Genomic DNA, 14409 nt, shown 5'->3' with positions numbered 1-14409 from the left:
CTGATAGAATTCACTTTTCGATGCCCCAACAATCCCCATTCCCATATGTGAGTTAGCATCATATGACTAACTGATTAAGTACGTATATATACACATGTTTGCATTATTCCTGCTTGTTAGACCTGTCTGCTTCTGGGAAGACTCTAACCACCATGATTTATTTTTGTCCCCCTTGGCCTCCCAGAGTTTCTATTTTTATTTTTACATGTGTCCATCAGGAGTTTTTTTATGCTGTCAGGGGGCTAGGTGTTCCTTGGCGATGACGCCATTTTTCCCTCATCACTTGTGAGGCCTAGTCACCCCCTTGAAACCTTAGGGATCTCCAGGGACCTAAAATGGTGTCCACCAACTGTCATAACGGACACTACTGGAGGATAGGTCCATAGGATAGCATTAAGGAACTTTCTGGAACCTACTGGAGACTTCTGCAGGTCTCAGGCCAACCTATATAAGGCCAGTGACCAGCAGCCATTTTGTGCTGACCCCAGAGTAGAGGAGTGAGGCAGTGGTGAGAGGAGGTGGACACACTGAGAGCAGCTAGTTTGTCACTGAGGCTGACAGTTACTTCAGAGGATTGTTCCCCCTTCAGCCTTTGACCGATCCCTCTACCAAGACATCAATTATTGACCAATGAATCGAGCTACGTGAGAAGAAAGACCCTTCTGGATCAGCATTCCTGTAAAAACTGACAGGACCTGCTTCCTGAAACTCAGTCCCATATCCCCTGCCCAGCGCTGCACCTACCAGGGTGTCGAGTCATTTGTGGACCCCTTGAAGCGCCTTGAGGTGGTTGGGGAACTGCGGAGCCTGAAACACCTGGAGGAGCGAGTGCCCGATCAGGGAGGTACTTCCTCTGGAGCCGGGTGAGGAAAGTGACAGCGTGTGAGGAGCGGCGCTGTGTGGTCCGTCTGCGGGACCCCGGGGGCACCAAGCGCGTCAGGAGAAGCGAGGAAACGCTTTCGCGCATGCCCTGAGCGCGCCCGCTATCAAAAGCAGGAGGGGCCTAGGGTCGGGCAGGCCCAGGAGAGCAGCGGCGACGTGAGGAGCAGCGTCCTTCCTGACAGCGAGTGCGGAGGCGGGAGAGGGACGAGAGCGTCTGCGCATGCCCGGAGGATCAGCGCGACTGCCGGCTTAGCTGAGGAGGCGCCGGAAGATCTTCAAGAGCACCGCCTCGTCTTCATTACCCTTCCCTGCGTGTGAGCGATACCGGCGAGGCCAGCGCACGTGAGAAAGACTGACCGGCCAGCCCTAGCGTCCCAGTGGTAAACGGACCATCGGGCCGAACTACAACAAAGCCTCGGAGGCGGGCACCAAGTACAGACCGGTGAACTGTGGCACTAGCCGCCAAGACAGTAAGGAGAGAGGGGGGTTAAGAAGGAAGAGAGCTAAAGCTTCCTTGGTGTAGCGCTAGTATCATAAATCACAGCGCCTGACCAAGTGATCGGTTATCCTAGCAACGTTGAATCTTACACTGTGACAGAATAAGCGAGGGGGGAAAAGAAAAAGAGTTACATAACCCCAACCTCATTTCTGTGGGCTCTGATAAGTGGCTATTAAGCTAGAAATTAGTAGGGAACTTAAATTAATGTCAGAAGAGCGCTGACAGGTCTGGTTAGAAGGGAGCTTCCTTCAGAAACTCCTAACAACTGTTGTGAGAAGCTGTAAAACCAGTGGTATTCTTACAGATCCCCCTGTGTGTGTAAGCTAGCACAGAGTTAAGGTGCAGATAAAGAGATCAAGGGCATTGTCTGGCAGGTTATAAACTAATCCGTGAATTGGTAAACTGTATTGATGAAGTATTGCTGACATGATGTATTAATGTAAGTAATCCTGCATAGGGTGAAACTAATGGGGTTCCCATGAATTATCAAACGAGTTACTTTTATACCTTGCTGAACCCTTGTTAATTGAATGTGGTTTACTGTCTTTTTCCACAGCTGGAAGAGTGAAAATTAACTTCCATGGTAAAAGTGTATATTCATTCCTACAAGCAATTGATGTTATAACCTGTATGATTTCAAATCCAAAGAGCCATATTATTTTTATAAAAGGTAACGGTATTTTTGCAAACAGAGGTGTTGTGTCTTTATTTTAGTGGTTCATCACTGTGTTACTGTGGGTAAGCTGTGTAAGTACTTAGCCAACGCCTGGAGTTAGCTGTAGACCACTACTGTGCCAAGCTACCATATGTAGGCTTGGGGAATCTAGGTCCAACACTGCTTGTTACCTGATTATTCAAATGTATGTGTGACGATATTAGTTCCTTAGCTTAGCTTGTGTGCCTCCATTTTGTGTATCCCTCTGTGTCTGCGAGTTGCACTCGCTCATCTGCCCCTCCCGTAGGAATAGAGAATTTCACTAAGACAGCAGTTTTCGTTTCTCAGCTTACTGTGGCCGAAACTAACAAGTCTCTTTATCAGTAATGTTCTCATGCCCCAGAGACGCTGAAGCCTAGCTCCATGGCCTTGAGTAAAGATAGCGATGTATCACTTGCAGGTGCAGATGCCTACTGTATGAGGACATTGTTCACTGGTCTGGGTTTCAGTAATTTTCCAGAAGGGGCGTACCCTAATGAACTGTGTTGCATTATAATGTACTGCTGTGATGAAGAGAGTCAGTCCTCTCGTTCGCACTCCTAGGAGTGAGGTCGGACAGGGCCCTCTCATATGAGTGTGTTTGGCCTAATAAAGACTATTGTTTATTCTTCTCCACTGTCCGGCTGACTTTCTACAGAATTACTATAGGTGAGTGCGGTAAGTCACTCGGGTGGATTTGAGCCACGCTTATCAATCCTTCAGATCTAGTGTCGATAGGAAATCTCCCTGACTGAGTAATGGCAGAACTTGCTGTAAAGTGAGCATGTGAAAGTGTTCTGATAGGATGTATTGGTTTAGAGGTCTGAGGTCTAGAATGGGCCTGAGAGACCCGTCTTTCTTTGGGATTAAGAAGTACAGTGAATACACCCCTGTTCCCTGTTGTCCTACAGGCACGAGTTCTATGGCCCCTTTTTGCAGCATGGATATGACTTCTTGCTGCAATAAGTGCATGTGCTCGGCGGACATAGGATGGTGCCTTGGGGGTATGTTGGGTGGAGTGGAGGTCAGTTCTAGACAATAACCGTGTTGTACAAGTTGTCTCACCCACCTGTCCGTGGTAATGCTTTCCCAGACTGGCAGGAACTGCTGGAGTCTCCCCCCGACCGGTGTTGAATGGTCGGGGGGCAGTGACAAGTTTGTTAGTGGCGGAGGATCTGGCATTATTATTTCCACGTCCTCTGCCCTTGGTGCTGTTCCCACGGTATCCACCCCTATTGTTCTGGTTATAGGTGGTTTGTGTGCCTCCCTTGGTGTTTTGGGCTTGTTGCGACGCTTGTCCTCTAGAAGCTCCCCTATTACCGGAGCGACGAAAGGAACCGCCCCTGAACTGTAGAGACTGCAGAGCTCCCATGGATTTCGCAGTTTCAGTGTCTTTTCTAATCTTCTCCAGAGTGGTGTCTACCTCAGGACCAAACAGGAAGTCAGGGTTAACTGGCTGATTGAGTAGAGTGGTCTGGATTTCCGACTTGAAACCAGAGATGCCGAGCCAGGCATGCCTCCTGAGCATCACGCTAGTGTTTATGGCCCTAGCTGCTGTGTCAGCTGCATCTAACGCGCACTTACTGGATGCGTTGGAGATCAACTTCCCCTCTTGTATAAGCATTTCCGCTCCCTCCTTATAAGCATCTGGCAGGTGTTGCATTAACTGCTCTAACGTGTCATAGTGTGCCCTGTCATATCTTGCTAACAGGGCTTGGGTATTGGAGATTCTCCAAATGTTAGCAGCTTGAGCTGCCACACGTTTTCCAGATGCTTCCAAGATCTTGGATTCTTTGTCCGGAGGAGGAGCATCACCCGTTGTCTGAGAGTTCGCTCTTTTGAGAGCATTAGCCACCACTAAGGAGTCCAGTGGAAGTTGGCCCTTGATATAGGTAGTGTCCACGGGCGCAGGCCGGTACTTCCTCTCAATTCTTGGGTTCACCACCCTTGCTTTAGTGGGCTCTTGCTGGCATGTTTGAGCACACCTTTGAGCATAGGCAGAGTTTTTATAGACCTTTCTGATGTTGAGAACGTATCAAAGAGAAAGTCTTCCTCCACGGGGTCGGCATGCATGTCGACATCATGGTTATGTGCCGCCCTCTCAATCAGTGCGTTAATCGCAGAAGTATCTTCAGTAGGCGAGGGTTTGCCTGCATATGACTGAGGGTCCGGGGTGGTTTGAGGTTCATCAGGGTCCACAGTGTCAGCCCATGGCTGGGACTCATCTTGATCTGTATCAATGGGATAGTTAAACTGGTCCTCATTGTCCCCTTCCTCCACATCCTCAGTGACAGGTGCGGGAGAGTATGTATAGTCTCGTCCATATGGTTGAATGGGTTCAAAAAGAATAGGAGAGGTGGGAGAGTCCCTCTTTTTTTTTAGTGATATCCTGTAATGTTCCATAGGCGTTTCAGGCATGATCTTACGTTTATAAACAGTGAGTCGACCTGATTCGGAGTCGATGTATAGTTTCGACTGGTTGTCGTGTGACAGTGGCTGGAACATAACGTCTTCCGTCCTAGGCTGAGGGGGTGCGGCTACTGGTGGTGGCCTGGATGAGTCGGTAGCCTGTGGGTGTTGAACATTTTTAGGCCGTGCTGTCGGGGGCAGTCCGTATTGTATCGGTGCCGGAAGCATCGGTGATGGACAGACTTGCTTTGATGGAGGCGTTGGCTTCAATCCGACCAACTTCGACTGATCAGCGTGTTTGAGGCCTTGCGTCGACTCGTGCCGTTGCGCAGCAGGTACGCTCTTTTGCTTCGACGCGGTCTGGTCTTTCGGTCCGACTGCAGGTTTCGGGTCGAAGGCTTTGACTAACAGCGGCTTCCTGATTTTCGATCAATGTTCTTTTGGGCTTCGAGTCCCTTGGAAGAGCCGCCATCTTTGGCGCCACACGTCGATGTCGACGTGAGCGTGACGTGTTTAACTGTAGACACAGGCGTAGTCGATCCGATCTTTGGGTCGACGCCCCCTTTCGACCCTGAGGGGTCGAGCACACGTTTCGACTTGGTAGGTTCCGAAGTCGTCGAGCCGATGGTGGTTTTCACCAGTTTCGGTTTCTATTTCGTGTCTTTTTGTGTCGGTTTCGATTTGTCCACTGAAAGTGGTCGATCGACCGATGGCTCTTTGGAAATGTTCTTAGTCGGGCCTGGAAGCGGGTCTAGAGAACGTTGATGAAAATCTTGGCTAAGGCCTTCCGGCGATGCCTCGACCTGAGCCGTGGAAGAGTCTTTAAGGGGCCCCGCTACTGCGGTTGGGCCTAGCTCCTCGTCTGAATCGTCGTCGACGGCTCCGATAGGTTGTACGTCGTCTCCTACCTCGACGATGTCTTCCACATGGACGTAGAGTTCTTCCTCGTTGTAGTTGAAGTCTTGCTCCGACGCGGGATCAGAGTGCTGAGCGGGATCCTCGTCTTGTACAGTGTCCTCGTTGTCACCTCCGAAGAGGTTTTCTGGGTCTGGTGCCGATTCTCGCGCCGACTGTCGTGCAGCGCGCCGAAGACGGAGAGTTTTCTTCGATCTGAATTTGGAACAGGCCATGCAGCTGGCCTCGTCGAGGTCCGGTGAGAGACATTTGTTGCACACCGGGTGCACATCGATGTGAGGGTATTTGGAGTTGCAAACGGGGCAGCGCTTGAACGGACTCCGTTCCATCGTCGATCGTCGACGGGGCCTTTGGTGTCGAAAGGAAATCGTCCTTCCACGTCCTGTTCAAAGAACCAGAAGCAAGTACAAGGCACCGAACGAAAGACAATACCGACGCCCCGAAGGCCTTTTGGCCTCGAAAAAGAGTATCTAATATAAATTCTGAACGTGAGTTAAGAAGTACATCCGAACCCAATGGCGGAAAAAAACAATCTGAGCATGGAGGGGATGCCCATGCGCACTGTAGTCCAGGGGAGGAGCCACCTATCTCGTGATACTTCGAAGACTCTTCCAGGACAACAATGTGCAATCATCCGGACCCAACACTAGGCGGCGATCTATGCATAGATATAAATTCAGCAGCCCTCATGCCTCAAACACAATTTTACAACATTTATGTCAGACCTGGTTTATGTTTCCGAGTCAGACAATGTCCCGTGCTGCCCCTCACCCCTCTCAAGTTGCTGAACAGCGCCCTTGTGGGTTGGCATCTCTGAGGTATGGGTCAGGTAAAAGATGGCTTGCCTTGGCAGTATCATTCATCTTGCTGCTACCGCTGTCAGCCCCCTCGACTAGAGCCCCCAGGGAGCTGGTGGTAGTACTGGTCACACTCTAGGAGGGCACTCAGGGTGTATCAATGAACCCTTCTCTGGCTGAATCTGTGTCACAAATGCTTCCAGCCAGCGCGTTATGAGTGCTGAGGCGGTGCCCACAAATCAACAGCTTGCCCTGACAATCTTTATTTTTAAAATGTATTTTATCTCTTTTATTTGTTTCCAAATAAGAAAACTGCTGTCATCTTGCCTTCATGAGATTATACCAGGAGTATTCTCTTCAAAGAACAACGAACAAGAGTAGAACCCGGCCCATAAATGTATGAAATATCTGTGCTTGCATCCTTCGGTAGGCTTGACTGGAATCAGACCATGGTAGGGAGGCTGCCTTCTTATATATATTTTGTCTGTAGATATGAAAAAATGTTATGCAACACTGGGAGCAGAGAGAGCCAGTCGCTGCCATGCCTAGGTAGTGACCTCAGGGCTGCTTGGAACATTGCCAGCATTGACTCATGGCCCTGGTTGCAGGCCCGGAGTGGAGCCCTATCTGAGGAAAGGTTGAGCTATTTCTGGATTGCAGTATGGATGGGGCACTACTTCCATATAATTGGGTCAGTAGTTTAATTGGAGGAATGTACTCGCTACTGCATGACTGGGCAGTTGTTGGGTTTGCCTTGGGCGCAGGTAAAAGAAGCTACTAAATGAGGCACTACTGTTGTCTTTCCTCCACATTCCGGATCTTTTTCATGCTCCAAGTCAGAATAACAAATGAACTGCCAGTTAGCGTGCTTAGCAAGGTGGGACCGGCTAGTTTAAATTTAAATAAAAGTGTTTGCTGGAGTGTACACTACCCCCTTGAGGTGATCTGAAGAATGTGGGTTCCAGTCAAAAACAACTGCGAAAATACAGTGACTGTGAGAAATGGCCCTCCATTACTGATCATTATGACAAATGTGCTGTAATCTTTTATGGAAGGTAACTGTAAAGAAGCAAAGAGTGATGTACGTCTGTGCAGTCTTGAGATCTGGCTTGGGTGCAGAGTTGCCTTCACATTATTGCCTTGTGGCAGGCAATCACCATACCCTCAATTAGGCTCAAAAACTCCTGGAAGTCACTCTGATTATCTTTCTTCCCATCAACACCACCAAAGGCTAGAGTAGAATAGGAGGCCATCATTTTCTTCAGTGTCTCTTTGTTAAGCTTTTACGCTCCAGTAATGAAATGTTCAAACTCTTCGAATGACATTTTGCTGCGGTCCCCTTCCTTGCCAGCCTAGGGCTGAAAAGTGGTGATCGGGTATTCCATGTAGCGCTCCATTTCTGAAGCTCCATTCGGATCTGTACACATCTGTGCCATTGTGAAAGTTCTGGAAAGGGCTGGCCGTTTGTGTCCGACCTGTCTCTGGTCTAGGAGCAATGAGCATCAGGCAAGCAGAGAGCTTTCCAGCTTTGTTCAGCCACACAGCCAACCTACATCTTCCTCTGATGAACTCGAGGCAGGTCCAGAGCCATTCAGGGGTCATTCCTTCTCCCCAAAACCTGTCCTTTGGTGTCTACAAAAAGTGTGCCTACACAAGCATACTCAGTGGTTATGCATGGACTCTGGAGTTTATCAGCACAGACCTGAGGGACTCTGGAGGTACTGGCACTTGCTGCAAGACTGTGTGTCACACCAGCTGGGCGAGGCCCCAGTCTGGTAAGGCAAACATAGCCTTCAACCTTCCTAAAGTTGATAAAAGGGTAACGCAGAGTTCTGACATAGCAGTACGAAGCCACTGTACAGTACCAGTAAGAACTATAAAAACATAATATTTGGGAACTCTTTAGTATTGTGTTCCAACCACAGTATGGGCTCTGAAGAAATTCGGCTTAACATCAATGAAATGGGGCGCGGGAGGTCTCTCGGAAAATTGCGCGAGTTGCTTGGGGTTTCGTAGCTCACGACAATTTTCACTGACCAGAAGTAGCTCTCACTACATAAAAGGTTGGAGACCCCTGCTCTATACCCTGTGCATTAATTCACCACCTCTGCAACTCACCGGCTGCTAGAGGGTCTTTCTCCTCTCTATACCCTGTGCATTAATTCACCACCTCTGCTACTCACCGCTTGCCTGGAAGGTCTTTCTCTCCTCTATACCCTGCAGAATAATTCACCGGCTGCTAGAGGGTCTTTCTTCCCTTTATACCCTGTGCACTAATTCACCACCTCTGCTACTTACTGCCTGCTTTGTAGGTCTTTCTCCTCTCTATACCGATTGCTACCTCATATACTTTGGTTGCTCACTAGTCTCACTTTTGATCCATGTAACTTGCGGTTTGCATTTGTATTTTGTTCCTGTATATCATCAGTATTATACTTCTACTTGTATTTTGTACATTTTTGTAACCTCACCCATTTCACTTTTTCTCCTGTAATGCACAGATTGCTACCTCATATATTTTGGGTGCTCACTAGTGTCACTTTTGATCCATGTAACTTATTGTTTGCATTTGTATTTTATTCCAGTATATCATTATTGTTCACCCTCCCGCACCTACCTATACCGCCATCCCAACATGGATCCCGTCGGCAAGCACACATATAAAATCAACTACCCACCCGTACTCACCAAAAAAGCCGCTAAACGCTTTAAACACAACTTCCTGAGGTCCCACCCTGAAACCCCCTTTGCCGACACCTACTTCTCACCGGTCAATGGATCCCTGAACACCGATATCATTTTCCACACCATACGCAGAGCTCAATGGAGAAAAGCGTTCCTCACCTTACTCACCGTCTCCACCACCAGGAAATCCGCTCATGGCCTAACACTATCCATCACACCATCCCAACTCTTCCCAGGCAGAGCCAACATTACTATCTACAACAACGGGATTGTCCTAATTCAATCCACTGACAGGAACCTGGAACTACTAGACAACCTGTTCCCCACTTTCAAAGAGCACCTCTCCAATCCTCGGACCTCCACTCATATCACCTCCAGTCCTACCACCCCTGACTTCACAGCTGCCACCCACAACCCTTCTAACCTAACTCAGCACCAGAACGACACGCACCTCACCTCTACCCCCAGCACCCTAGTCAATCACCCACCTGCTGTACCTACCACACACTCCTCAATCACAGACACAGATCTCTCCCCCTCATACACCATCCGCACCCACACCCCCCCTACCAACCCTCGGACCTCCACTCATACCACTCCCACTCCTTTCACCCTTGACATCACAGCTCCCACCCACAACCCTTCTAACCCAGCTCAGCACCAGAACGACACGCACAACGACAAATCCCACCCTTTATCCCCCCCCATTCTCAGTCCCCACTACCACCCTCTAACTAATCATGCAGAACACGCCACCTTTCCTAATTTAACTCCTCCTCCCCACAACAGGACCATCTGCAATACCAATTCCCCCCCCATTCTCAGCCCCCATTACCTTACCTGCACCCCCACCACCACTAACATACACTCACCCTCCACCCTGCTCTCTCCGCCTACCACCAAGGCCCCCACCTATACCATCAACCTCCTCCCTACTTCAACCACACCCCTCCCTCCCAAACCCTCTCTCCTCTGGGCCCACTCCACGGAGCCCTGCACGAACACCAGCCCACCCCCCCACCCGCACGCTAATTCCCTGGTCAATCACTCACCCCTGACTCACCCACTCCCCACCACCAACACCTATCCCACGCTGGACAAGATTATGGCCACCCTCCTCCAGGTCAAAGAAGACATTCACATCGTCAAAGAACTACTCTTCACACACCCCAGACACCCCTCACCCACCACCACCTCCCCTCCCAACAGGTCCCCCACCCTTCCGGATGACTCTCACATTCAACACTCCACACACCGGACTTCAATCCCTGTTCGCAATCGCAACAACCGCCCCAACATGTCCCCCACCCTTCCGGATGACTCTCTCACTCAACACTCCCCACACTGGACTTCAATCCCTGTTCGCAATCGTAACAACCGCCCCCGTCGCCCCTGCAACCCTCTTTCGGACCTCAACACACTCACCCTCCTCCGCTCCTACGACCCAGCCCCCCTATACCACACATCCACCACACACCTCGCCATTCCCACGATACACTCAAATCCCCTTAGACCCCCCACACTCAAATTCCCTTAGACCCCCCACACTAAACAGAATCTCCATCCCTAATAACCTTAGAAAAGTCCCCCTCTCTCTAGAACCCTCTACCACCCTCGACACACCCCGTCTCAAATGCACTCTCCTCAACTGCAGATCGGCCTCTAGACACTCCTCCGCCATCGCTGATCTCATCTTAACACTGGACCTTGACCTAATCATCATGACTGAAACCTGGCTAACCGAATCTTCTACACCTATAATGGACATTCTGGTTCCTCCCAACTACCACATCATTAGACTTGACAGGTCCGGCAAAATAGGTGGTGGAATCGCGTGCATTTACAGGAACAACCTCTCTGTTCTGAAAGTCACCTCCCCCTCCCTACCCTCCCCAACTTCCTGTGAATACATCTGCCTCGATATTATCAGTGAGGGCAAACCGATATGCTCTCTTCACGGCATTTACCACCCACCCAGGGACAACCTCACCTTCGCCCAACAAATCATGGATATGATCTCAACCAATTCCGGACGGCAGCTCACCCAAATATACCTTGGTGACTTCAACCTCCACTGGAACGATCGCAATGACGCGGTGGTCAATAGTCTTAAAAATTTCCTCAATGCCCTTGACCTCACCCAAATATGCAACAGCCCGACCCACGAGAAAGGCTCTATCCTCGACCTTCTCTCCAAAGAGGATTCTATCCAACTCGAATCTATCCAACCCTGTGACTGGTCAGATCATCATATTGTCACATTCTTCATCAATGAAAAAGTCAAATTTAACCCGGTACAATCCTCCAAGCCCAAAGTCTGGAAAAGAGACCTGAAAAAACTCAACCCAAACTCTTTACCCCCTAACAGCTGCAATCTCCTACTTCCCCCTACCGGCGCTACGGACGTTCAATCCTTGACTGACCACTATCTCAACGCGATGACCTCAATAATTAATGAGGCTGCACCTATGCAGCTAAAAAGAGTCTCCACTAAAATCTCCAATCCATGGTACGACGGGAGTCTCAATGAGGATAGACGAGCCATGCGAATGGCAGAGCGCACCTGGAGATCAGCTCCCTCTGCACTGCACCTAAAAACACTGAAGAAAAAGAGAAACGCCTACTTCAGGAAAATAAAACGCTCAAAATCAGATTTCTTCAGCCTCCAGCTCGACCAAGCAAAAAACCCTCCGAGAAAACTGTTTGAGCAAATCAGAACACAATCCAAGGAACAACCCCAGCCACTCAGCACTATGCGCGAGGCACCCTCCTGTGAAGACTTCTCCGCTTTCTTTATCCAAAAAACTGACAACATAAAGAGCGATCTCCTCATTGACGCAAGCCTTTACTCCAAACCCCACTGCATAGCACGCATTGAACCAAAAAACAATGCTACATGGTCATCCTTTGTCACCTACTCTGAAGAAGAAATTGGCAAACTGCTCAGCACCTTGAAACCATCCAATCACCTCACGGACCCCCTTCCTGCTAACGCTGTAAAAGACTTTACCCCTTTGCTCCTCCCACTATGGAATAAAATTATCAACAGCTCACTTCAACAAGGAACCATCCCTGACTCCCTCAAAGTTGGACAAGTCACACCTTTACTAAAGAAACCTACAGCCGACCCCTCTGATCTAAACAATTACCGTCCCATTACCAATATTCCCACTCTAGCCAAACTCCCGGAAAAATGCGCACAACTACAATTGACTAAACACATTGAACAGTTTGATCTCCTCAACCCTCATCAATAGGGCTTACGAGCAGGACACAGTACAGAAACTGCTATGACTCACATAATTGACGACGCACTTCAAATCCTAGATCAAAACGATACCTGCCTCCTCATCCTTCTTGATCTCTCTTCAGCATTCGACACCGTTAAACATGAGAATTTACTCGAACTATTAAACACAAGAATGGGTCTATCTGGGACTGTTCTCAAGTGGTTCACTTCCTTTCTACACAACAGGTCGCAGAAATTCAAGAGCAACAACCTGATGTCCTCGCCAATACCTGTATCGGTAGGCGTTCCCCAAGGATCCTCCCTATCCCCAACTTTGTTCAACCTAGTTATGGAACCTCTCACCACCTTGCTACAAGCATCCAATGTACTCTTTCACATGTACGCCAATGACACCCAACTATATCTCAAATTACAATCCCCCAAGGACATTGTACTCCTGAACTCAACGATCAGAAGCACCCAATCCTGGCTTGCAGATAATCATCTCAAACTCAATGCTCTGAAAACAGAGTTCCTTCTGATCTCACCTCCCGCGAAGATCTCCACCACTCAAATTTGGCTTAAACACCTAACCGCACTCAATGTCCAACCCACCATCGTGGACTCAGCAAAATCTTTAGGCATAACACTTGACACCAATCTCAACATGCAGCAACATATCAGCAAGGCAACTAAGGGAGCGAACTACCAAATCAATACCCTGAGGAGACTTAAACCCTTCCTCCCAGCCAAAGACTTCCAAACTGCAGTACAAGCACTAGTCATCCCTCAAATAGAACATGGCAGCATCGCCCTCTGCGGACTCCCCCTAACTACTACCGCACCCCTAAGAGCTTCTCTAAACGCTGCAGCGAGACTCATCACTGGGTCAAAAAAACACTCACATATCTCCCCTGACTTGAAATCCCTGAACTGGTTGCCTTTTGAAGCCAGAATACATCTGAAAATCGCCTGCATGACGCACAAAGCTGTACACCTGAACTCACCCAGCTACCTCACTCAGAAGCTGACAATTTCTGGCGGCTCTAGAAACACTAGAGGCACAAACAATCTTCTGCTGAAGCCTCGAAGATTCCGGAAGGAAAAAACTTATAAACGCTCCTTCTCAGGAATGGCACCCAGGATCTGGAACTCACTCCCTCCTGAAACCAGGCTCATCTCCTCCACTACACTTTTTAAGAAAGAAGTAAAAGCTATCCTCATGGCTAAATACACTTGAACTATTATTTTGGACTCTTTTAAGACTCTGCACCGATCTGTACTACTTGTACGACCCCTTTGATTATTTGTATTACTTGTATTATCGACTTACCTGATTATCTATGCTCCCACTTGTTTGTACTATTAGCATTATTGACGTACCTGTTTGACTATGCTCCCTCATGTACCTACCCCACCCCACTTATTACCCACAACTACGCTATGCCCAATGGCCTGTTATTCACTCTCCTGTTCGTACCCCCTCTTTGTAAAGTGCTCTGATATCTGCAAAGATCTTGTTCGCGCTATATAAAACTTTCAAAATAAATAAAATATACCCCGTGCACTATTCCACCATCTCTGCTACTCACCGCCTGCTTCGATGATTTGCCCCCCGCCTTCAGGTCCTTCAGCTTCTTCTCCTGCTTATCATACAGTTTCTGCATTTCCTTTTGCTTCTGCTGGTACATCTTCTTAAAGGTGTCTGGAATTCAAAAGAAGATTTTAGGGTACGTAGGAAGGTGTGTACCGAGGGACACAAACTGAACCAGAGTCACTCCCTAGGTGACTGGAAAGTGACCTATAGATGGTCTCAGGCAACGGGCATTACAGAACTCAAGACGAGGCATGCACGGAAACCGGCAGAGTATGGAGGAAAAAGGCTGCAGAGTCAGCCATGTTTAAAACACACATCCAATGAATTGGCATTTGTACAGAGGAACCCCTAGAGTCCAACAACTAAACACCAGGGATAAGGAGGAATAGATCTGCATAAGGCATAATACAGAATGACATTAGGCAATAGAAAGAGAGCCCTGCAGACAGAAAGCTGCACGGAAAGAGCCCTGCAGACAGAAAGATGCACGGAAAGAGCCCTGCAGACAGACATCCATCGTACCAGACACTAGGGTCGGAAGAGAGAGCCCTGCAGACAGAAAGATGCATGGAAAGAGAGCCCTCTAGACAGATAGATGCACGGAAAGAGAGCCCTCCAGACAGAAAGATGCACGGAAAGAGAGCCCTTCGGACAGAAAGATGCACAGAAAGAGCCCTGCAGACAGAAAGATGCACGGAAAGA

The 14409-nt window shown here is 48.8% G+C and overlaps 1 protein-coding gene and 1 pseudogene across 2 annotated transcripts in view; both read right to left on the bottom strand.

Moving 5' to 3' along the window:
• The window catches only part of ABCF1 (ATP binding cassette subfamily F member 1), a 370902-nt gene that overhangs the window by 129775 nt on the left and 226718 nt on the right, over nt 1-14409 (bottom strand). For both annotated transcript variants that reach the window (XM_086920711.1, XM_086920713.1), the window contains one exon: nt 13703-13815. In XM_086920711.1, the coding sequence (XP_086776837.1) occupies nt 13703-13815 (113 nt within the window). The remainder of the gene's footprint in view (nt 1-13702; nt 13816-14409) is intronic.
• Nucleotides 7324-7632, bottom strand: LOC147710057 (protein S100-A11-like; annotated as a pseudogene).

Source organism: Lissotriton vulgaris, chromosome 5 (genome assembly GCF_964263255.1).
Source record: "Lissotriton vulgaris chromosome 5, aLisVul1.2, whole genome shotgun sequence".
Classification (NCBI taxonomy): Eukaryota; Metazoa; Chordata; class Amphibia; order Caudata; family Salamandridae; genus Lissotriton; species Lissotriton vulgaris.
The sequence above is the reverse complement of the archived record's forward strand: the minus strand, read 5'-3'. Positions and strand labels throughout refer to the sequence as shown.